Source organism: Uranotaenia lowii, chromosome 1 (genome assembly GCF_029784155.1).
Source record: "Uranotaenia lowii strain MFRU-FL chromosome 1, ASM2978415v1, whole genome shotgun sequence".
NCBI classification, from domain to species: Eukaryota; Metazoa; Arthropoda; class Insecta; order Diptera; family Culicidae; genus Uranotaenia; species Uranotaenia lowii.
The window spans coordinates 95,359,688-95,385,843 of NC_073691.1; the positions used below are offsets into that span (position 1 = coordinate 95,359,688).

Consider the following 26,156-nt stretch of genomic DNA (forward strand, 5'->3'; position numbering starts at 1 on the left):
TAGTTGTGAGTATTTATAAATCAGTTTCCCACAAAAAGCAGTTAATTAAAACTGTATTTAGTTCGAGTAGGCAGTTGCGAGGACTCGAGATCTTTTGGAACGCTGCAAGATAGTAGGACACTCAATGTAAGCCTTAGTTTATAGTTTATTTTCCGTTAATTAAAAAGAAATTACTTTAGCTTTTAGCTACATCCTGTAAAAAACGGGTTTTGCTGAAAAGAGTCCGAATACGTTCCAACAGAGACTATGACATAACCTGCGTGTTGAGGGTTCGGCTAGTATACCAGGCAAAATCCAGCATACTAAAAGCTTTAATCACTTTTCGATGAATGTCAGACATTGAGTCGCTGCCAGATGCATCTGCTTAAAAGAATAAGAAGTTAAGATAAGAGTTGAAAACTAGGATCTAATTTTATATAACAGTCAAAGTCAGTAGGTATTCAAAATCTATAGTAATATCGAAAACGATGAGGCGTTGATTCTGTATACAATTTTAGGCGTTTAGAATCCCAAAACAATAATGAAATCCCAAAATCAATAACATGGTTTAATATGAGTTATAAACAATGAGATTCAAATATTATTTTTCGCAGATTCTTAGAATCGGATTTGCAGATAGATGTCTGAATCGGATCTCGAATTCGTTTGTTAAACAAAATCAGGATTGCGGAATATAAAATGAAAACTTTCAAACAGATTCTCAGAAAAAAAATCATATTTTTATAGAAATTCAGCTTAATATTTTAAAAACCATTCCAGGAATTTCGTATTCAGTTACTTGTATTCGAACAACTATCCGCTAGATGGTTTTTATGTTACATTACAATGAAAATAAACATCAAATGTCCAACAATTTGATCCCGATGAAATGTGTCACAGAACAAAAGTCAATTATTTGCAAATTGTGCAATTTGCAAAAATGAAAGTTCATGAAAAAAACACTTCAAATGTGTTGTCAAAGAAATATTAATAATGATTCCCATATAAATCAGTTTGAATCAAATTTGAATAAAGCATGATTTTAGGGGTTTAGAATGCTAAACTAAAATAACAAATTCTATGTTAACTAGACTAGGGAGTTCAAATTTACTGTTTTTAGAAACTGTCAGATTTAAAGTATTACTATGAAAATAGTTTTTATTTTATTTTTTCAATCAAAAGATTCTGCGAAGTAGTTGAACGTTTAGATCAGCCTAGAAAGTTTATTTTCAAAACCACATTTTATATAGGATTTTTAAGTTATTATAGGAAATATGTTTGTAACTACTATAAAATGACTATTTTAATTATAATAAAATAAAATAAAACTTATATTTTACATTTTTACTATCGAATTTATTTATATTCCTATTTATTACCAAGGATACCCCGAATCGTCCTGCCTAGATGGTTTTTTATCTTTTAAATATTACTAAACGATGCCTTCTATCGTCACATTGCCCAAAAAATATCATTAAGTAAAGATTACACGTATCGTACTACTCAGGTCACGTCCGTTTTGGAAAAGAAAAAAGCAAAAAATTGAATCGTTTATTTACTTAACAACCCGTTCCCTGTATCGTTATTTGTGTCTAAACGATTCCATTTCATGAAAAAACGATTAGTATAATCGTTCATCAATAATCCAAAAACGATAAAGGAAATCTTTTGGGTGTCTTGGGAAGAAGATAATAGAGATCGTTAGTGTATGATACTGCTCCATGTGGGAAAACTGTTGTTATGACAAAAAGTTCAACAAAAAATGGCTATTGTGGAGAAAATTGGTAAAAATAGTGTCAAGAATGTCGTTTATAATTCGTATTTGAGGTAGTTTTGTACAAAGTATCAAGATTGGTAAGAATCTGCTTCTGTGGTCAGAGAGCCAGAGTTTTCGTAACAAAAAACTCTTGTTTTCGCTGACTTCGAAAGCCTTGAATGACTAAACCATGGCCCGCGGGCCACATGTGGCCACGGGCTTTTTCCAGAATGACCACATTCAAATCTTAGTTCTATTTAAGAGTTGAGGCTCTTGATGGTTACTGTACCATTTTGAGATGTAGTTCATCAAAATCTGTCTCAATCATTCAAGAATTGGAAACTCAATTCGAAGTAAAACCTGTATAGTTTTTAATTTTACAATATTTAACACATGAACAGTAATTTCGAATAACAGATATGTACTGTGATGAATTATTCTTATTTGATTACCTTTGCCATTATTCTAAAAGCGATAGGAGCTCCTTAATGGGTACATGACACAAGTTTTAATTTTGACTGGTTTTTAAAGGCGTCATGGATAGAATAATATGATATTTTTTAAAAAAAACTTTAAAATTTATTACGAAGCTATACCGAAAATCAAAAATATTTATTAACGAATTGAACTATTTATTGTCAATGTGTAGTATTTTAGGCAGTTTAGAAGGAAGAATTTTCTTCATTTGTTAGCTTCCATTGAAACCAACGAAATTTTAACTGTAAATATCACGGTAAAATTGATACTCTATAAGGCAATATAAGCAGGACGACTTCAGATTTTCACCCAGTTTTAGAATTTGCTAATTTTTTGCAGACGGTACTATTTAATAGTTTGTGTAGCTTATTTATTATTTTTCGCATAGAATTTCACTGCTACATTTTTAAAATATTTCTTTGAAAAGCTGTTAACTTTAAATGTGTTTCGATGTGCCATGTTTTAATATCTGCTGAAAAATAAAAAAAGTAATGTGGATTTCAAATAGGGTTTATGTCACGGAAAAATGTTAAATATAATACCCCTGAAATATTAATTTTGGAAGCTGCAAAATATCATGTGTTTTGAAGTCGCAAAAATAAACATATTTTGTAATCTCACGGAAATTTCAGTAAGCTTGCCACACACCCGTCAGATTCTTAAGTTTTTCCCATATCGATGATACATTCGAAAAAGTTCAAAACCATTTGAAATCTTTATTATTATTCAGTTAAAAGTGTTGAAAGCATTATTCTATTATAAATAAATATGTTTCAAATGTGCTGTCATTTTCAAAACTAGATCTTTGATTTATTTTTTTTTTAAATTGTGTTTCAACCATGATTTTTAAACTAGTGCAAATTGTTTAGAAAATTAAACGATGCTCACAAAACTTAAAAAAATCAACTTTTCAAAAAAAAAAAGGAAGAACGTTAGCTATGAATATCATGATTTTTTTCAAATGATAAAACGTAGCTTTTTCGACATTGCCGGGAAGAAAAGATTGCATTTTTTTTAGTTCCGACACCTCTGTCTTCAGTTTTATTTTCAATCTTCAAATTTATTAAACCTGTTTGGATAGTGTCAAAATTTGAAAAAAAAAAAATCGTTGGATGTTTCTATAGCCGCGGAGACTGTTTAAATATCCAATTTTATAGTACCAACGCATTTCATTTGAAGCTACAACCAAGGTGCATAAAATTAACCCATCATTCCTCAACAATAAGTTTGAAAAGAGAGAAATGATGAAAGAATAATGTTGTGAATTTTGTCTCAAAATACTACACAAATTAAGGCTCGTTGCGCGACATCCCTTGATTTTGCATGGGATCATGTGGCAGGCCTAGAATCAATTTCGGCCCGCAACGTGTAAGATTTTCCAAAGTCGGCTGGTTCAGGCCACACAAATACACATTTTACTGACAGATCTTTCCAAAGCCTCGAAAATAGAGAAAATTTCCATGAAGAAACAGAAGAAAATTTAATCTTTTAAGTGCACCGTATACTTTGCAGCATTGATTTTCAAAATCGATTTGTCAATTTCTAGAAAAAAAAATCCCGATCGAAAACGACTCCGAGGTTTTCAGCACAGCCTGCAAATTTAGAACTAATTGTGTTGAAATTGGGAAGGATAATTGTCTTTCGAAACACTTGGCCTTGTTTTTGGAGAAGTTTATTGGCAAAAGGTTAACCACCGTTTTGAGTTTCAATATAAAACTCATCTAGATTTCAAGCATGCATAGATTGCAGGTCGTTTACAAAAGGCGATAAAATGAGGGTCCTAATATTAATCCTTGAGGATCTCCCAATTCCGACAACACCTTTCAAATTACACAGTTTGGAATCCACTCTCTCGATATGACTGAACGGAGAGAAGTAGGCGAGGGCTTGTTGGTATCGCACGTGTTTTTTTCGTAGTTTAAGTAGTTTGTCATTTTGTAATTGTGAATTTTTCTTGAGATTAGTGGATAGAGCATAGTAATAGATAATTTCATATTTTAATGTATCTGCCCGACCCGATTCTCCATTGATTTCATCCACCTCCAGCAGTTTAAATCGTTGAATGATCCGCTGCAAGACCCAAGTAACAATTTTAGCTTTATTATGGTCAGCAAAATATCGTTTGGACTATCGCATTAATCTTCATAAAAAGCTAAAGCGCATTCTATAACATCACCTGGACTCTAATTAAGCCAAAATCAGGCTATTTGGCCCTATCCTAGAAACGTCATCAAGACATATAATTGTTGGTCATCAATTTTGGTCACCAAAGCTTTTAAAAAGCTATTATAAAATATGTTAGAATTTTTTTTTCGGTTCTGTCAGTTCTCGGAGTTTTTTTTTTATTTTTCCCAGCAACCATAATGGTTGATGAATGATGATTGGATTATTCAGATATGATCTGGTAAAATTAATAGCTAAAAAACCAATGTTTTAACCATATATTGAGCTTCTTTTCTACTGCCAGTCAAGATTTTAGGTAAAATGTATATGAAATAGTATCTAAAAATAAATGCGCCTCGTCAAATCTGATGGTCAATCATGATGGAATTGATGAAAAAAGGCCTGAAAAAAATTTGTCCAATGCTTGCATTGTGAATCCATCAACATGGCGTCATTTTGTGCCCTTCGATTTTGCAACCAACATGGCGTGAGTCAATTCATAGTTTTATTATGGTTTAATGATGACCCCAAAAAAAGCTACGATTTGACGTTTCTCTCGCAAGCCAACCAATTACACGCTAAGGTTGAGTTCCTCATTTCTGAGTTGTTAATCATTAGTACAGTAAATGAGGACAGACTTTTTGAATGAAAACCCGCTTAATAAAAATTCTACTAGGGCTACTAGAATTCTAGTAGACGTTCTAGTAGAATTCTAGTAGAATTTCTACAGGCAGCCAAGTAGAAAATGGCCCAACCGTTTCTACATGGAATGAATTTCCCGGTTCATAATGACAGTTTTCGACCTCATCTGTCATGGTTTAATTGTATCAGTGAGAGGATTGGAACGTGCACATGTGTGAGTGCTAAGAAAAAGTAATGCACATGTGTGCGTGCCGTGTCAATCGAAAATTGTTTTTGGAATTTTCGGAATATTTCATGGAATCAAAAAAATATATAAAATTTTTTAGTTTATTTTTCTTACAAGTTCAACCGTACAAGACTGGTACTTAGCGTTCCCTAAGTTATTCTAGCACACTTTAAAAAAATATTCGACGGAAATCTGCTTTCATCACTTAAACCGACCGGAACTAGACGGCCCTCTGAATGACCTGCGGCATGAAACAATTGTTGAAGCGCTTCAATTATCTGTCCGACGAGTACTGAAATACAAAAATACATTTTAGGATAGTTAAAAGATCAAAATTTTGATTGTCTGGCTTACCTGCTTGTTGCTGGTAAAAACCCTTTATGGGGCTTTTCTTATTTATGCACGCTGTATTTTGCACCTATCAACCCACACCGTTCCGGTACTCGATAATGCATGTTTTGAAGAAATTATCGTCGTATATCTTCTTGGTGTTATTTCGCCGTAATTTTCCTTTTTCTCTGCTGCATCTCCAGTTATTTTTGCCCATCTTGATTGTCCGAAAAGAGACGTTTTCCGATCCCATTGAGAAATCTGAAAGGGAAATGTTTATTAGTTTTTTTCCGGAATTTGAATGATGAAAACTTCTTACCAAGAGTGAAAGAGCTCTCTAAAAATTTCCGCCTATTATTTTCACTTTCCGCCCGGGTCCGGTGAACGTACATGATGGCTGTCCAAACAAAAGAATGACTGAATTCAAGTGACGCAAAAATAGCGGACTTTTTCGTTTTATACTAGTGCTGCCAGGTATGCAATTTTCGAAAAATTTTATAGATCTCTCAGTTTGTTTTTTAAAACTTTTTTCAAATCTTATTTTGTTGATGATATATCAGATTAAATATTGATTTTGACTTTTATAACTACACAATGGCTGAGGCTCCAGGTATCTCTAAGAATAACAATGAGAAATGTCAATTGCAGTTGAAACAACAAGAACAACAAAACACAACAAAGTTTAGTCATTTTTGATCAAATTCCAAGATACGGGGCATGCTTCCAGAGTTTAACTTTCGTAACACATTTGTCATGTTACATAATGAAAATAATATATCTTAACTCAAGTAAATTATAAGTAAATTATATCCTTCGAACTTGCTCGAAGTACTGAATTTGTTTTCAATATGAAGGCAAAGTGATTCGTGAAAGTCCCCTAGAATTGTTACTGCTGAGTGAGACTGATAGTCAAGAATGTTTCTTTTCGACTGAACTTAGCATTTGGATCCTCTGACTGTAATGACCGAGCAAATAGAGCGAAAACTTATAACAAAGCTATTAGTTATTTAGACTGCCTTTCAAAAATTAAGGCGACATTTTTTGGCTAAAATTCACGATTATAGCAATAGATTGAAGTCATCCATTTTACTGCGACATGGTTTAACCGAAATGAAAGTTACTTAAATTCGTCAAAAATATGATACTGGAATCACTGCCGCAGCCATGCTTGATCTTGAGCTTTGCAGTATAGCCGACAACCATGCTTCACTCATACAAGCAGGAAAAAACATGAACAAGATGAACAATCAGAAGGATGGTTCATCTTGTTCGTATAGCATACGCATGAACAACATTCAGTGTTGATGTATGTGTGACAGAATTCAATGGAACTCACAATTACTAAGAATTTCGACGGTTGAACTGTCTGTTAACTGCCATAAATACACGTTTAAAAAAAGTCAGGTAGAATAATAATTGACTGGGAAGGGATTGGTTGTGAATGACCCGTGGAATAAATCATGAGTTGAAGTCAAATTTCGTTGTCTGACGCCATCTTGAAATCCAAGATGGCGGCTTCCGCTGAACTTTAAAATGGTGTAAATGACTTGAAATCGCATGAAACCCCAACAAAATGGGTATCGGGTGAAAGGGCTTAACGAGTAGAAGTTGAATTTCGCTATCAGAAGCCATCTTGAAATCCAAGATGGCGGCATCCGCTCAACTTTTAATGCTTAATGATGACAAAAAAGTCGCATTAAACCACCACTATACGGGTATTGGGTGAAAGGGCTAAACTAGAAGTCGTTTTTTTTCTTTCCGACGCCATCTAGAAATCCAAGATGGCAGCTTCCACTGAATTTAAAATACTGTTAATCAATGAAAATCGTTGAACACAACTTTTTTCACGTAATACTACATTAAAACTACTATTTTAAGACAATTTAGATCATTTTAAATAACTTTTATTATTTTTTCATTATGTTTCTAATGCATTTAGCACTTTTCTTGTTTTGTTTATAGTTTTTGTTTTTTTGCCATTTATGTAATTCTATTATTCCTATCATGCTATTATGTTTAAATTGTATTGGTCTTGTTCTTGCGAAAACTATAGGGTTATGTTGTTTCTCTTAACCGTCTGATTTAGGCACATGTACCAAATTCGATGTTGTCAAAATCGAATGTTGCCAAAAACGAACGGGGTCTGTATTGTGGTGGTTTTTGTGGGATTTTCAGTCACTTACAGATTTTCAGAGAAACGCGAAAACAGATATTTGACTTCTATCATTTAGCCTTAGCACCCAATACAAAATATTTGGGAGATTCATGCTATTTTCATTCATTTACAGTATTTTTAAGTTCAGCTGAAGCCACCATCTTGGATTTCTAGATAGCGTCAGAATGCAAAAATAAACTTTTTATAGCTTATCCCAATTGACAAACACCCATATTTTGGAGGTTTCATGCGATATTCAATGATTTAGAGCATTTTTAAAGTTTATAGAAAGCTGCCATCTTGGATTTCAAGATGGCGTAAGATAGCAATATTCGACTTCTACTCGTTAAGCCCTTCCACCCACTACCACCTGGGTTTCATGTCATTTTAAGTCATTTACTACATTTTAAAGTTTAGCGGAAGCCGCCATCTTGGATTTCAAGATGGCGTCAGATAGCGAAATTCAACTTCTACCGGTTGATTTCTTTCAACTTATACCCCTATAATATAGGTTTAATGCGATTTTCAGTCATTTACAGTATTTTCAAGTTGAGTGGTAGCCGCCATCTTGGATTTAAGATGGCGACGGGCAACGAAATTTGACTTCTACTCTTATTCTACTCTCTTATTACTTTCACCTAATAACCATATTGTGAAGGTTTCACGATATTTTCAGTAATTTACAGTTTTGAAAATAAAAGCGAAAGCCGCCATCTTGAATTAATGATGGCGTCAAGCAACAGTTTTTTCAAGTTTTCAAAGATGTATTTTTTTAATTTTAACTCAAAACCAACACGCATAACTTACCAAAAATGTGTAAAAATGGGAGTTCCAATTCAAATATGTGCTATCTAATCTGAGCGTGTCCAGTTTTGACATCTTGATCGAGAACTGTCACTAAGTTTTATGGCGGTTTAATAATCATGCACTGAGTGCTATCATAAAACATGCAAAAGAAAGCTTGGAGCAAACTTCTAGGTTTGTGTTTTATTATAGTTTAAAAAAAGCATTCACAACACTTTCAAAATAACTAAAACAGCATGTTTAATAAAAGTTTTATTAGTGTTTTCAAAACCATCTGAAAACATATGGTCGAAACAAAAATATAAGCATTCCGCATGACCATAATAATACCGCCATAAAACGAGCTGCACAAAAAAATGCCATAATTAAACCATGATAAAACTTCGTAATGCTAGTTGGCATAATCTGTGTTACTTGGGGAGGAAACACACTTCCTACTTCAACAATTGGTGAGTTCGTTCCATGATCCTTCTTATTAATTTATTCTGAACTGATGTTTCAATCCGGGAATTTCTCCCTGAGAATTCTCAAAATTGGAAAATTCTTAAATACCGTTGATTGATGTACAGTAGACTAGTTCACTTTTCGGCCTTTTTCGCTGATCACAACGCCACTTACAGGGTTTGATCCTCATTCATTTTCAAGTACTCTGGCCAAATTTGAGCTCATTTGAGTAAGTTTCCAGCGTGCGCTAGGAGTTTTATTGAAAAAAGTCAATTTTTCTGGAAAATTTCCGTAGATGTGTTCTAGCAAGCTGTTGTTAATATAAAATGATAATTTTATAGTGCTCGGTGATTGGTATGACAAGCATTCGTATGGAACTGTTTTAGATAATTGACTAAATCAAACCGAAAAAATTTAAAAATTCATAAACTACCAACTTTTACAGAAAATTTACTTACAAGTTGAGAGCTTAAAATCAGTAGTGAATAGAAAAAAAAAAAATTTCGATATAAACTTTTCATAAAAAGATAGCCTTATTTATAACCTTTAATTTGATGTATAACACTTAATGATCGCAAGAGTGCTAGCAAAGTTATTCAAATATCTATGCAACAAATTTGATTTGATAAAATATTTTTCATTCAAGTTTGCTCCACACCAACTTGTGCACAAGAAAGGATATTTTATTCAATCAAGTACCCCATGACCTATGTGGTTTATCTATAGGTGGGGACAACTAAAAACTTTAGTATTAGTTCGTTGTATCCATACAGTTGTTTATGAACGATTGTGACGTAACGCGACGCCATCACGAAGTCAAGTATTAGGCGTCGAAATGTAGCCATAGAAACATATTAGGAAGTATGTTTGGGACGCAAAAAAAGTTGTTTATTATTTAGAACTCATAGCGTCGTCTCACTAGGCGTCAGGAAGAAAAAGCGTAAATAAAAGGGTGCTTTGATTCAAATAACATGAAATGTTACATGTCGTCGATGAACGCAACTTCAACGTCGACACGTTCATGAACGTTTGTGACGTAGCAATCAAAACATTGAAAAAACTGATTCTCACACTCGTGCAAGTGCAGTCTTGTCCTCACCTATAGATAAACCACATAGCCCCATGACGGGGTCAGGAGTTAAAAAAAGCGCGCGCTTTGATCAAGTTGTAAGCAAGTCCTCTTGATGCCACGTTTTGCAGGTTGCATGATGCTAAAACTTGAATGGAGACAACATTATGATTCAAAGAATGTGATGTGAATGTTTGAATATCTTTGCTTGTACTGTTGCGATAATTAAGTGTTATACATCAAATTAAAGGTTATAAATAAGGCTATCTTTTTATGAAAAGTTTATATCGAAAATATTTTTTTTTCTATTTACTACTGATTTTAAGCTCTTAACTTGTAAGTAAATTTTCTGTAAAAGTTGGTAGTTTATGAATTTTTAAATTTTTTTGGTTTGATTTAGTCAATTATTTTAAACAGGTCCATACGAATGCTTGTCATACCAATCACCGAGCACTATAAAATTATCATTTTATATTAACAACAGCTTGCTAGAACACATCTACGGAAATTTTCCAGAAAAATTGACTTTTTTCAATAAAACTCCTAGCGCACGCTGGAAACTTACTCAAATGAGCTCAAATTTGGCCAGAGTACTTGAAAATGAATGAGGATCAAACCCTGTAAGTGGCGTTGTGATCAGCGAAAAAGGCCGAAAAGTGAACTAGTCTAATGTACAGTGAGGGGCAAAATAGTGTCCAAATTATTTTTTTATCATTTCTTTTATTTTTCTGGTTGAAATTCACCGAAAACACATCGGTTTCATTTTTAAAATATTGTTTATTATGTACTTTTCAATTTTTGTTAATGTTGCGCTGGTAAAAAAAGAAAGTTTTTCTGATAGAAAAAGAATTAATATTCCAAAAAAAAAAATTAGCAAAATAAAGTGTCCAACTCAAAAATCAATATAATTTCGATAAGTTTCCATCGCGAAGCCCCTCGAATCTGTTTGTTTTGTGTATTTTGACGTTTCATAAACAACTGTCTTGGCTCTGGAGTATTCAAACAGGTGTCTACATTCGAATAAGTTGTAAAATATGGAGAACGCATAAATTTCTGGTTCCATTCCGTTGTCCATCCGGAAACTGTTTGTTCGTGATGTGAATAACTGTCAAACGCACCGGGAAGTGGCCAAGCACTACGGAATCAACAAGACACGGTATCAAAAATCATGAAGAAGATGAAAACGTTCGGATCGGAGATGGATCGCGCAGGAAGAGGACTGAAGCCCAAGACAGATGCCAGAACGGACAAGAAAATCATTCTTGAAGTGAAGAAAAACGCAATAATAACGATCCGGCAGATACAGGAAGAGCTCCAATTTTCGGTATTGCGTCGTACTGTCCGTCGCCACATCCATACAAAGGAGTACCATAGCAAGATCGCAGTGAGAGGGCCTTTCATCAACCAGGTGAACAAGGCTAAGCGGCTCAAGTTCGCCAAGGAACACGCCGATAAACAGCTCGAATACTGGAAAACATTGTTGTGGGCCGACGAATCCAAATTCGAGCTATTCAACCGGAAGAAGCGGGATGATATGTGGCGCAAGTCAGGTGAGGAGCTCCAAGACCGCCATATCCAAGGAACAGTCAAGCACGGAGGAGGTAACGTGATGGTGTAGGGGTGCTTTTCTTGGGGTGGGGTGGGCAATTTGGTAAAAATTGACGGAATCATGCCAGCTGAGTCATATTCCAATATCTTGCGGGAAAACCTCGAGGTATCCCTTATCAAGACGGGCCTCGAAGAGCGCTTCGTTTTACAGCAGAATAACGATCCGAAGCATACGGCCAATCTGATGAAGTCATTTTCCCGTTCCTGCCACATCAAACCCCTTGAATGGCCCCCACAAAGTCCTGATCTGAACCCCATAGAAAATCTGTGGGCCATCCTCGATGCTCTGATTGATAAGAATGGTGTTACAAATTAAAAATACTTATTTTGATGCCATGGAGCATGCGTGGGAGGAACTCGACCCACAACACTTGCAAAACCTTGTTGAAAGTATACCGAAGCACTTGCAGGAGGTGTTGAAGGCCGAAGGAGGCCATTCCCATTATTAAATCGTTCTTGTTTGCCTTCAGTTTGAGTCAATTTGAAGCTGTACCGATCTGGACACTTTATTTTGCCCCTGTTTTTTTTTTGTGAAATATTAACTGTTTTTTTCAGAAAAACATTTTTTTACCAGCGCAACATTAACCAAACATGAAAAGAACATAATAAACAATATTTGAAAAATGATAACGATGTGTTTTCGTTAAATTTTAACCAGAAAAATAAAGGAAATAGAAAAAAAATAACTTGGACACTTTATTTTGCCCCTCACTGTATAAAGAGACGTGTGGCATTTTACTGCAATTTTCGGGGAGCGCAGGAGAGTTTTTTTTTATTGCAACATACTTTTTTCATCTACAGAAGTACAATTTCGGAAACATTTTCTAGTTTAAAAATTCATAATGGTGTGCTGAAATTGCTTTTATGATTTTCGAACAAGTGGCTGGAAGCGAAGTGAGATGCGCATAAAGAATTTGCATGAAATTGTCGTACAAATAAAAAATTATGTTGCGCCTTGGAACCTGACAGTTTGCTCATATGCTCGTTTTATATATTTCTCCCGCCAAATCTTTATTTGGCTTATTTCGAAAGATTTTGTGATGGTACTTATTTTCTCTGTTCTTCCAATATTTATTTTCAAGAGCGAGCGAAGGCACTTTATCCAAGGTCAATGACAAGAGATGATGGTGCACAAAATTCCGAAAAAATTATTTGATTTATCGTTTAATACAGATATGATTCAATTTAAATTTATAAATCAATTTACACCGCAATGTTTTGGATTTCTGTGCAGAAAAATCTCATTTCCATCCGCAGAAGAACGAACTCACTAGAGCCACCGTGAAGGAGCACAGTAAATTTTAGCAAATGTGCTTCCAACGTGAATATTTAAAACATTTTATAACCATGGAAACGTATGGTACTGGTACTTCCTCCCTTGGTTCCAGTTGCCTCCGCGTCCAATACTGCACAGTGGGCCCGGCCGAGTTAAGATGGGTAATAAAGTAATTTTACTACTCACTTGGATGCTGACAAGATCTGGTTGTGTATGTATCTTAAGCATAAGCATAAGCACTTCCTCGATATGACTGAACGAGTTCCACCAATTACCAGCTGATAGACCCTATTCATCCATATTATTACAACATCGTTATGCACTTTTATAAGAACCGTTTTTGTACTGTGAGATGCACGTTAGATGAATTGAAATTTAAATAGAGTGTTATTTTGGGTTAGATCATCAATTCTGCCGGTTCTGTCAACCTTCATGTTATTCGATGTCATACATAAAATCAACGCTTGGGATCCAATCACAAACTTGAGTCGAACAGTGTTATCCAGTATCAACGATGCCGAAAATCAATTCCCAGAAAAGGACGACTTCTTTTCCAAGAGCAAATAAGTTCCATTTGCAACATTCTATGTACTTATGTATGCCTTCAATGACGGCTTGTGGCTTGGTGGCAGATTACGGTTACACTATCCACCACAAGCCTTCGAGGGTTACTTGCACCGCGCACTGCCTTGCCAGTTTGTTTGGCCGAGGGAAAGGGGGAACTATAAATAACGTTTATGTGTATTGAATTATACTTTTGCATGATCGAAACCATCTTTTCCTGTGCTAAGCTAAGTTTTCTGCCCCGTCGAACAAGTCAATTCCATCCGAGAAAACTTGACTGAATGTTGTACGAAATATAGACTTCTTCTTTCTGCCGGCTCGAGTGCGATCTAATTGCGTGAAGATGGAGGAAAGAAAGTTGAATTAGGATAAATTTGGTTTCGTCAGAAAAGTGAAGGGAAAAAAGCTAAAGATGAAGGATTATATCTCGCCGATCAGCTCAGATGGAAGCTTTTCATCTAAATTACACCCTATTAGCAATTCTGAACGTATTCGATGGCTATTCAATAAGCTAATCGGATTAGCGGGCAAGGTTTCTAGTCGGAAATCGACCGTGCTTCGGAGAAAGTATAATTTCGAAGAATGTACTGAGATTTTAGCTGTAATGCATCCTCGGCAAACTTTTGAATATAGACAAATAAATATTTAGGCTGTAAACAGTACATTTCGATTAAACTTTTATGCTGTGGAAAACTATAAAGAGAACGCTAATGGTTTTGTTGGTAAAAGCTTTAAATTAGCTCATTTTCCCCTTCACCTTTCAGCAAAAAAAAAAAACAAAACAGAAAATAGTCTTATCGCCGCGAACGACAAACCCCATTTTACTGCGACGAAAATCGTTCTCCAACATCGAGGACTAGGGTACAAATTTTTGTTTCCGTTCACAAGGAGCCAACGAAGTGGCTTCCCGAAAAAAGGAACCAAATTGATAACGAGCCTTCTTGGAAAATTATTGGATTTACCAACCATTTTCAAGGTTTCCGGACGCAGGAAGCAAAAAAAAACGAACACGGAGTAAAAGGTTGATAATATAAATTATTGTGCATCATCGGTTTCTGTTGGTAACAAAACATTCCATATCGGATTGGATCTATTTTATGTGATATTGTACCTCGTCCTTGCCGACCGACGCTTTCGTGAATAGTAGGTGGAGTTGGTAGTAGGCCGTGGCAGACGTGAAAGCTACATGATGTCAGTTTAGTCTTAGCGATATTGGTTATTTGTGCGCTTTATGAATTATTGATCATGGCATGCTTTTCGGACGGCCGGTGTTAAAAGTTATTTCAGAAAATGATTTTGAAATAAACGTGAAGGAAGGAAATCACGAGAAGATACACGGTCAATTTAACCTTCAATTTATGGATTGATTGAAAATTTATTGACCCAGTACTTAAATAGCTCCAATCAAGATGCCCAGCCAAAATGCCGATGGATGGTGGGCTGATTGGTTTGGACCAATTTTTATTATTGAATTTTTAAAAGCAACCCGTAGTTGATATCCATCAGTGTCGATATGTCACACTGTAATTTCCGCGCTCGTTTAAATTTATTGGATACTATATTTAATCATAATCCGAAAAATTATAATTTATTAATAGTAACGTTGGTACAATATTTTCAGCATAAAAAATATGGCGGATTTTGTTATTTGTATTCTGTTAAAGTTTTAAGTTTACTATTTTGATTGGCTGGTGAACGGTAGACAATATGCAACTCGGGACCTCATACCACAGAGAACAGACGTACAAGCTCGAACAAAAAATTTTCAAAAAAGTGTGTAAAATTTCAAATGCTGATATCCAAAAAATACGTTGATTTTTTTTTCGTTTCGATTATAGTCGTTTTATCATCTTTATGGCATTCGCGACTTTATCAACGTTACAGTTGACGGATCGTTATTGAAAAACTTATCCGGTACAACTGTGTTCGATATTTACTCTTGGGCTCGAACTCTCGGACATCGGCTCAGGAGACAACAGACTTGCCAACTGAGCTATATCACAAGTCACGTACTTTGAATATTGACTTGAAACAGTAGACTGAGTTGATTTGGGGTCGTTTTTGAATTTCTCATACCCTGGGGTCTTAAAAGTTTCGTTTTGGTCCAAAACTCATCCATGATTTATTGCAGAATTTTTAAGTAACGTTTACATGAGTAAATTTCAGCTTCAGCTTTGTATGGGAAAATTGACTATTTTGTACTGAAAAATCAACATCGTTTATGTTTCTTCTGTGGAACCGAGCCTGCTAATGGTTTTTGTGCCAATTTATAAATTTCTTCAAGGAAATTTTCCGCTGAACAACTTTGTCCAATATCATAACTTCGTATCTTTTTAGACAAAAAAGTTAATAGCTGTTTAACAGGTGCATGTCTTCTTGGATTGATAAACCAAAAAATTCAATTGACACCACTGCTTGTGTCCCACGAAGTATGGCATGAAAAGTGGTCTTGCAATACATCGCTAGGCATCCAGAAGTGGTGTCAATTTAATTTATTGTTTATCAATGCCAAAAGACATACACCTGTTGAATAGCTTATAACTTATTTGTATAAAAAGATACGAAGTTATGATATTCGACAAAGTTGTTCAGCGGAAAATTTCCTTGAAGAAATTTATAAATTGGCACAAAAATCATTAGCAGGCTCGGTTCCACAGAAGAAACAAAAATGATGTTGATTTTTCAGTACAAAATAGTCAATTTTCCCATACAAACCTAAAAGCTCAAATTTACTCATGTAAACGTTACTTAAAAATTCTGCAAAAAATCATGGATGAGTTTTGGACCAAAACGAAACTTTTAAGACCCCAGGGTTTGAGAAATTCACAAATGACCCCAAATCGTCTCAGTCTATTGAAACAGTGTCATCTATTACGCCGTTCAAAAGTTACAGATCAAATTTTCAAGTGCCCAGTTTTCGAAAAGGCGTAATCGTATAATGTCTCTAACATATACGGGTTCAATTTATTGCTAGATACCTTTAGCTGAACAGAAATTCACTTCCATTATTTTAGCAGTACTGAGGCAATCAAAATAATAGTTTTTGAATCAGTTTTTGCATTTTTCGGACGGCTATCTTCAGAGGACGAATTGGTTATATCCAATGTCTGTTCAATGAAGTCTAGTCGAAACGGGTCGAAACAAGTAGAAATGGATTGACAGTTTATCACCTGTCTCTTTCCAATTGACTTCGACCGATTTCTACCAAGTCGAAACTAATCTTGCTGCCGAGCTGGATTGGTTTCGACTAATTTCAACTTGCTCCATTGAACAACGACCTGACTAGTTTCGACCAAAACATTGGCTCGTTGAACATCTATCAGTTGAGAGAAACCAGTTGAAACCGATTTTTACTAACGATTGAACGAAGCTCCAGTCAACTAGAAACATTCTTGACGATCAGCCCATTAGAACTGACTTTAAATATCTCAATGCGGGCTACTTTCGAGCATCGCTTTTGCATTATATTGTTTAAAATTTAGTATTTTTAACTTGAACGAAGTAGCGAATAACTTTAAAAATATTTTTCTATTATGCAACTTTACGAAAGTGCCAAACTGTTTATACGACCTGTTCAAAACTAAACAAAATTTTGTTTTTTTCTCAGTGTGGTGTTGACAGTTCTCTTTGGTGTGTTTGGAGACATCTGGTGGCCCAGCTAAAAAACAAAAAAATGGTTCAAAACGGTCGTTGGAAATTTTACACAAGTTTCGTAAGCTATTTTGTACGTCTGTTCTCTGTGCCCATACACCCAGCCTTTGGGTAGTGATCATATCACCTCTTGTCTTACAACTCCGATTCTCTGGGCTGGTAGCACCACATCGTGGTCCAGGGCGAAAACGTGTCTGCAAGTCCGGCGTATTGCAGAAGTACGGCCAAGAGAACTACCACTAAACCCACTAGAGGCCGTCGACGGGTCTGCCGAACCCGCGCGGAAGAAGTGGTGCACCCGGTATCATATTCTGGCAGCACTGTATGCTGTCAGCCGAGCACGCGGTGAAAATCTACTGCGTAATAAAACTCACTCTTACATCAGCCACCATTTGTAATAGTACGCGATTATACCTAGAGTAAATTAAATCATTAATTAGAAGTTTACTCGTGCGTTTTACTTAATTCCGAATACGGGTTATCTTCCTGTTACTTCTGCCCTACTGCAAATACAATAATTTGGCGACGAGTGCGTATTCAAACCTGCGCGAAAGATTACCGGAAGTTCCTAACCTCTCTTTCTACAAAGATGATCCGTCCGGAAGGTGCTGCTGCTGCCGCTGGGGCCGGTGCTGCTACTATGCCGGTGACATTTTCATTCGAATCGTTCAACCCAGCTGCTGGAAAGTTCAATCGGTGGTTGGACCGATTGCAGATTTCGTTCCGGATCTACAAAGTAGCCGATGTAAACAAACGGGACTACTTGCTGTATTTCATGGGCGGTGCGGCCTACGAAATCCTGTGCAACAAGCTGATGGACGAGCCGCCACTGGAGAAAAGCTGCGATCAAATAGTGACGATTCTCAAGAACCACTTCACTCCTGCTCCGTTGGAAATACTCGAAAACTTTAAGTTCCAAAGCTGTAAACAATTGGAACATGAAACGTTGAGCGACTATCTGATGGATTTGGAGAAATTAGCCCAGACTTGCAATTTCGAAGCCCACCTAAACAAAGCTATCCGGAACCAGTTCGTTTTCGGAATCCGGATCCGCGTTATCCAATCGCGATTGCTGGAAGTGCGCGATTTAACACTCGAGCGGGCGAAGGAGGTTGCGTTCGGTATGGAGATGTCGTTCCGTGGGACCGACGAAATGCATGGTTTCCGTCTTCGGCCGTCTGCTGAAGTGAAGTACATCGAGCACGGCAAAACCAAGAAGAAGAAAAGCAACAATCAACAATCTTCAACCAACTCGACTGCAGCTGCGTCGTCGAAAAAGTTCGATGGCCAAAAGAGAACAGGTTACAGATGCGGCGATGATGGTCATTTGGCCGACAAATGCATATATGTGACTACCAAGTGCAAGTTCTGCAACAAGAAGGGACATCTCGAAAAGGTTTACCAGTCGAAAAGGAAGGAAAAGATGAGAAAAGACGATGAACATCATCCGTAGTACCGAACGTGGTTAAGGATCTTTTCCACTTGCGTTCGGCGCTGAACTTTTCAAGCAAGTTCATGCTCAACATTACCGTCAACAAGAAGGTGCTCACATTCGAGGCAAGGTTGCCGAAATCACAGAAAAATCTGTAATTTCACAGAATTTTGAGCAAATTTTCATCACAGAATCTGTGTCACAGAACACAGAATTTTGAAAAATTCACAGATTTCACAGAATTTTTGAATTTTTAATCGATTTCCAAAATTATGATTTTTTAGCCAATTCAAAATTTAGATTCTTTTTACCTTTAATTAAAAAAGTATGATGGGATATGTAATTTTAATTGATTTTGCCAAACTTAAATGTAAAAAGACCCAATTTATCATGAATTTTCTACGAAAATAAAGGAAAAAGCATCACAGAAAACCATCACAGAATTTTGGGTAAAATCACAGAAATTCAGAATTTTTTTTCTCAAAAACACAGAATTTTTTTTTCGGCAACCTTGATTCGAGGTCGACACTGGATCCCTGGTATCATTCATCGGTTCCCAAGATAAGCAACGGTATTTCCCTCACCTTATCCATCATCCTGTTGACCTCCGACCGGTAAGTTAATGCAATAATGAAATTTCGATTCTCGGTAAAATTTATGTAAACGTTGTTGCTAATGGAGATGAGACACTACTTCCTTTACACGTTGCGGAATTCAGCCGCCACCCACTAGTAGGTCGAAACTGGCTTCGTTATTTAAATATTGATTTTAATCGCATTTTCAAAGCTGGTACGCATTCAATGTCTCACTGTAGCTTGGTGCCGGAAGTTACCACGACTGCTTTAAAAAATATTTTGCATAAATACCCTAACGTGTTTAATGACCGTATTGGCCATATTTCTGCCATTAAAGCAAGACCCATTGCATTTGCAGTTCGCAATGCCGTTGATTACGTTATGCGGAGATTACAAAATTATGTTAAATCCCAACTTACTTGTCGATGATCATCCCCTTACAACGGTGGAAGAGCTTTTCGCGACTGTCGCGGGCGGACAACGATTTTCGAAAATAGATGTGTCGCAAGCTTACTTGCAATTAGAAGTGCGTCGCGAAGATAGAGAGTTACTTACCCTTAGTACACATCGTGGACTGTTTCGTCCAACGAGGCTCATGTATGGAGTGGCCTCAGCCCCTGCAATCTTTCAAAGATTAATGGAACAGATCCTGCAAGATATTCCGGGTGTGACAATTTTTATCGATGACATTCGCGTGACGCAGGTTCAGCTACGTTCAAAGATTGACGCCATCGAAAATATGCCAATTCCTACTAGCAAGGAACAAATTCGTTCTTTCATCGGTCTCGTTAGCAATTACGGTCGATTTTCCCCAATCTTAGTACAATTCTATACCGTCTTAATAATCTGCTAAAAGATGATGTTCCATTTAAGTGTCCACTACGACCTTACTCTACCGGTGATTTTAGCTACGGATGCTTTTCCTTATGGGGTTGGTGCTGATCTAAGCCACCAGTACCCTGACGGTTCCGAGCGACCTCTACAGTACGCATCGCAAACATTGAGTAGAACTCAACAAAGGTATTCTCAAATCAATAAGGAGGCCTACGCGATAATATTCGGTGTTCGCAATATCTATACGGTCGTAAATTTACCGATGATAAGCCGGTTAGTCAGATTTTCTCGGAGGTAAAGGGCTTACCTACTATGTCGGCAATGCCTATGCAACACTACGCCGCGTTTTTACAAGCATTTGATTATAGTATACGTTATCGTCGTTCTTCGGATCACTGTAACGCTGATGAAATGTCGCGACTACCTGTTGCCACTATTGATTCGGGATTCGAAATTGAGGAATCAGATGCCGTCGAAATAAATACGATTCATACACTTCCCTTGACTGTTGATGAACTCGGTAGCGCTACACTACAAGACAAACGTGTGCACGAGTTGATGCGTGCACTTAGAACCGGTAAAGCGATCGATGCTAGATTTCGTTTCGGTATTAACCAAGAAAAATTTAGTTTGCAAAAAGATTGCTTAATGCGTGGTGTTCACGTTTATGTTCCACCTGCTTTGCGCGTTAGAGTTCTGAATGATCTTTATTCAACACATTTTGGAATAACCCGAATCAAATCACTAGCTCGAGGTTACTGCTGGTGGGAAGGCATTGACAGGGACATTGAGAATCTTATTAAAAGCTGCGCGTCTTGTCAAGTGAATAGAGCAAATCCTCCGAAAATTTCGTTTCACCAGAAACCCCATCAGAACCCTTTCAACGTGTCCATGCGTACTATGCCGGTACATTTATGGGTTTCTATTTTCTGATATTAATTGATGCTTATTCGAAATGGCCAGAGGTACGTATCCTAAAGAACATGACTTCAGAAACTACAATTCGCGTTTGTCGGGAATTCTTCAGTACATTTGGCATTCCATCCGTTTTTGTGAGTAACAATGGTCCTCAGTTTACGTCCGCGGAGTTCGCTGAGTTTTTAAAGATGAGTGGAGTCGTTCACAAACTAAGTGCTCCCTACCACCCGGCGACGAATGGTCAAGCCGAAAGGTTAATCCAGACTATGAAATGCAAATTGAAGTCCATGGATTGTAACGAATCCGATCTACATTCCGAATTATACAATATCTTACTATCGTATCGAAAAATGATACATCCGACTACAGAACATTCCCCTGCTCAGATGGTATTCGGCCATCAGTTACGTTCTCGTTTAGACCTGATGATTCCTTCAGACGACCCTAAAGACAGCGTAGTTCAGGGAAAAGTACGTGAATTGACAGTTGGATCGAGGGTGTCAGCACGCAACTACGATCATTCTACAATTTGGGAGTTCGGTGTAATAAAAGAGCGTCTTGGTAAGTCGTACTATCTCGTACAGTTGGATGATGGACGTGTTTGGAGGAGACATATCGATCAACTACGGGCTGTTGTTGTAGAGGAGCAATACTCGTCGCAAGAGGTAACATTTTCGCGGGATGGTGGGTTTAACGAATTAACAAACTCAGAAGTTTCAATCGCAGTAAAAAAAAAAAAAAAAACTCCCCAGAATCCAATCCCAGATGATCCTTCCTGTACAGATCCTATTCCCGATCCACAAAACTCACCAAAACCTACCGTTGCTATATCTCCTACTCTACCAACTGGCAACACTGCTGGAAACCGATCACCAGGCGTACAAGCGAACCAAGGTCTACGTCGTTCAGCAAGGAAGTTCAGAGATCCACAGAAACTGGACCTTTGATTCGACGGAGTAGTCTTTTCCGGGGGAAAAGCTATCATATCCTGGCAGTTATTCTGGCAGCACTGTATGCTGTCAGCGGAGCACGCGGTGAAAATCTACTGCGTAATAAAATTCACTCTTACATCAGCCACCATTTGTAATAGTACGCGATTATACCTAGAGTAAATTAAATCATTAATTAGAAGTTTACTCGTGCGTTTTACTTAATTCCGGATACGGGTTATCTTCCTGTTACTTCTGCTCTGCTGCAAATACAATACCCGGGTACTTAGGTACCAGTAATTGGGTGTGAGGGTGAGGGTCCAACACCTGTTCAGGGGGTCATGGTTCTGAAATGCGGACGTGGCCGGAGGGAGAGCGATCGCCAACTCATTTTGCGTTTCGGTGAGTAAAGACCCGGCTCGAAAAACGAGTAGATGTGCTAAGTGGTGGCCAATAATGGTGGGCTGATCACTTAGAGACGTGTTTTACACGTCAGTGTCAGTGAGGCACAGTTTTATGCCGGAGGTGTCAGGGTTCGACACGCGTTTCGGGAATTGTTGCGCCTGAACCGCGAGTGTGACCTCATGAGGGCGTTTTACAGCTTGATTTGCGCTTCGGGAGTAAAGCACCCGACTTGAAAATTGAGTAGTCACGCTGAGTGGAGACTTAAATCAACACTGGAGAGTTCGGAGGAGTCTAAGTCCAACACGTGGCTTAGGAGGCTTGCTTCCTGACCCGCGTGTTCGAACAGAGAAAGTGTCGCCGACAACTCGCTTTGTTTTTCTTGACTTCCTGGACTAATTCCACAAAGTTAGTAGTTGCGCTAAATGGGGACCTCTTTTAACAATATGAGATGTCGGTCCTAACTCGTCAGAGGAGGGGTTGCGCTTCGAGTTGTGTTAGAATGAGGTATTGCTGACATAGGACTCGGAAACGAGTATTGCCTTGGAGCGCATTAGCGCGAATTGACCTCCCACTTTTGAAGTATGGTGTGTCAAACAGTTCGAGGTGGGAACAATGATCAGTGACCCCAGGTGGACTTTATGGCGTAGGGGGTGCAGTGTTCCTTAGCATTGTATCAAGAGTCGTCCAATTGCACCCATGGACCCAGAGTAGCAAACTGGAGGGACGCGGTGGCTCGCCGTGCCTTGGAATGCAATCCGTAAAATGGATTTACCACCTGCGTTAAACGGGGCACGTACACTACGCACAAGAAGAGAGTCCGATCACCAAAATCAATGCGACTCCAAACAAGTTCTAAATTTTTCCTGGAATCGTCTTCAATTGGCTGAGTTGGAAATGTAGATTTCACGGCGAGTAACACTCCACCTCCAATTGACTTTTTGCTGTTACTGGAACTACGGTTGCAACGGTTCATCAGGTTATGTCGTGAGACGGAACACCAAATAAATAAAATAAATAAAATAAAATAAAATAAACAGACTTGGGAAAAAGTTACTGAAACATACCTTGGAGGGCAAGCAGAAATGTCGAAGTATCAATGAAGTGATGCATTCTGATAGGATTGAACTCTCTGGAAACTCACTGAAAATCGATTGACGCACTGTTTCTAAAGAATATGACCAGTGGAAGATCTCATTCACCGTATTTACCTTCTCAAACATGTCATAAGGCCGCAGTAGTTTGCGTAGCGGAAGACCATTTCAGCTAGCTTATCGGATCAAAATTATGCCATGAATGAGCCAATGAACCGAATTATGACTTTTTATAATGCAAACGTTGATATAATCAAGTTAAATATGGCCAGAAACAAATTAAAGTTAGAAGAAGATAATGTTAATTTACAAATAAATTATTCGTGTGGTTCATAATATTAATTATAATCTATAATAAGATTCAGGGTGAAAATAAGGATCTAAATAAATCAATAAATGAATGACCTTTATTCTGTATGTTCATTTTACGTTCAGTTAAAATTGAGGAAACTGAATGTCTCTGATGTCATTCAGAGCACCTTAAACAATTGAATTTGAAAATCTCCGTCCCATGCTCTGTCTCATCTGTGAAATTCCATTTTAATGAGCATATGTTGTCTTGGCTGAGCAAAAACCTACATCTAACGACCGGTGTATGATGACAGAATCGGAAAATTATATTCCGTCGAATTCCGCTACGCGCTACATGTCAGCAGAGGAATTGCCACTCAATGGCGGAAAAGGAACATTTTCGCTGCGTCGAAGCTTCTTTCTCCATCAAGTCCAATTAGGGGAAGGCATTCGACAAAATATCGTCCTCCCCGATGGAGCTGCCAGCAGCAAGAAAAGTTCTACTGAAAGTGATGAAATTATCGCAGCATAGCATGAGGTGGCTTTGAAATATGTTAATTTAGTTCGTGCTATGCACTTTTATTTATGAACACGTAAAATCATTCCGAAACTATAACAAATATTCGAAGTTCTAAAATTTCAGCAACCATAATTTCCGCTACAAAAGTTTTCAAAAAACTTAAACCCCGTTCTTTTATAACTGGTCTCTCGAAGAAACATTCATACGTATGTACTTACATATGTATGCAATCGAATCCATTTGTATGATGTTGCAAATCGAAACACAATCAATATTGATGTTTGATGAAACGCTAATGATGATCCCAATTATGCGATTGTCTGCTTCGGCACAATGATTGAGCTCTCCTTCCCAGTAAGCGCGTCCTCTAAAAATCGACAGAGCATGCAAAAAATTGAGAGTTGAGTCACCGAACTTAGAATAAAACGGCTAATTCCCAGTAAGCGCGTCCTCTCAGAAATCGACAGAGCATGCAAAAAATTGAGAGTTGAGTCACCGAACTTAGAATAAAACGGTTAACTTCGGCGACACTCCAAGAACGCAAATATATTTTCATTCGGTTTGTCCTGCCGAGATACCTAGAGGGAACAAATACGAATGCGTACATGCGAAATCAGTTTGAATCGTACCCTCGCACGGTGTGGTCGCATTTTGTCCCCGTGTCCCGTGTGTGCTTTCAATCGTAGCTGTCGACTTCTCAGGCAGGCGAACACGCGTCTCGGAGGGAAACATACAAACACGATTCGGATTGTGTTCGTGTGTTTCTCTGGAGGGCGTGTCTTAGCTTAATTCGTGGCACTCACCCAAGGCACGCGCATGGTGTGTTCCTCTCTAACGATGTGATGATGCAAAATCGCCAGAGAGATCGTTACGATCCCTCTGGCGATTTGAGTTACCTCTCTGCCGATTCAAATTTACCGGGTTTCGGCGACACTCCAAAGAACGCAAGAATTCTCATTCGGTTTGTCCTGCCGAGATACCTAGAGGCAGTGTTCTGAATATCACTCATTTTCAATGAATGTTTCTGATTGCACTTCGCACCTGAACGTACAGCGGTCGGGTTTCGTTATTGATTGCTACTGGACCCACCCGATCATCGATCGTTCAATTCATCGCTAAAATACAGATCACCTCGCACGATGCTTGCTGTCAAAACAGTGCAGCACCATCATCAAATTGGAATATCACCAATGCGCAATGCATATGGCGAATCTTGTTGGTCTTCGATCAGGAGTGAATGGATCAGGCAGTGAGTGAATGATACATGAAGCCGATCATTAGCGTATTTTGTTTGATTTGATATAAAGCAAATTAATAAATTTATTTGTTGTTATAACGTTTTTTAACATCAGTATGATCAAAATCAAATTGCAGTTGTGTTTGTGAGGGAAAGATGTTCATTTTCGCCGTGTTTTTCAATTTTTACAAGTTCTCTTATTAAAATGTCGTACGTCACGTTAAAACTACTGAGAATTTATGGTGTCCCGCACAACTGTTTGATTTTTCTCGTCCTGCAAAAAATAATTTTGAATTTCATATAATTCAGGCAGATACTGAGTGAGCTACATTCAGAATGGATCAGTTTGTATCTCACTCATCTCCGATATGCGATGTTTGCTGAACCGATGATTCTGAATGATGCGACTCGGTTTGCATAGCTGATAGGAGCGCTGATCGAGATTGCATACCAGCCAGGCGAAGCAGTAGCGAGAGGCGCTATCCCATTATACAATCGGAATGTTTCCAACAGGAAACGCATCCTGAGTGTTTGTTTTGATTGATTTTCGGACCATTGCCTAGAGGCAACGAATACGAATGCGTACATGCGAAATCAGTTTGAATCGTACTCTCGTACGGTGTGGTCGCATTTATCTCCGTGTTTTTTATATGCGTGCTTTCAATCGTAGCAGTCGACTTCGCTCGCTGGCAGGCAGACACGCATCTCGAAGAGAAACATACAAACACGATTCGGGTTGTTTTCTTGTGTTTCTCTGGAGGGCGTGTCTTTGATTATTTC

General features: G+C 37.7%; 3 protein-coding genes across 5 annotated transcripts in view; 2 read left to right on the forward strand and 1 right to left on the reverse strand.

Annotated features, from left to right (window-relative positions):
• The window catches only part of LOC129740438 (alpha-1A adrenergic receptor-like), a 271,287-nt gene that overhangs the window by 160,880 nt on the left and 84,251 nt on the right, over positions 1 to 26,156 (reverse strand). The gene's annotated exons all lie outside the window — the stretch shown is intronic.
• LOC129737644 (uncharacterized) lies at positions 17,734 to 18,597 on the forward strand. Its single transcript, XM_055728804.1, has one exon. It carries the CDS (start codon positions 17,734 to 17,736, stop codon positions 18,595 to 18,597), a length of 864 nt encoding a protein of 287 aa, XP_055584779.1.
• On the forward strand, positions 20,969 to 21,863 carry LOC129737645 (uncharacterized protein K02A2.6-like). Its single transcript, XM_055728805.1, has 2 exons — positions 20,969 to 21,568; positions 21,687 to 21,863. Exons 1-2 carry the CDS (start codon positions 20,969 to 20,971, stop codon positions 21,861 to 21,863), a joined length of 777 nt encoding a protein of 258 aa, XP_055584780.1.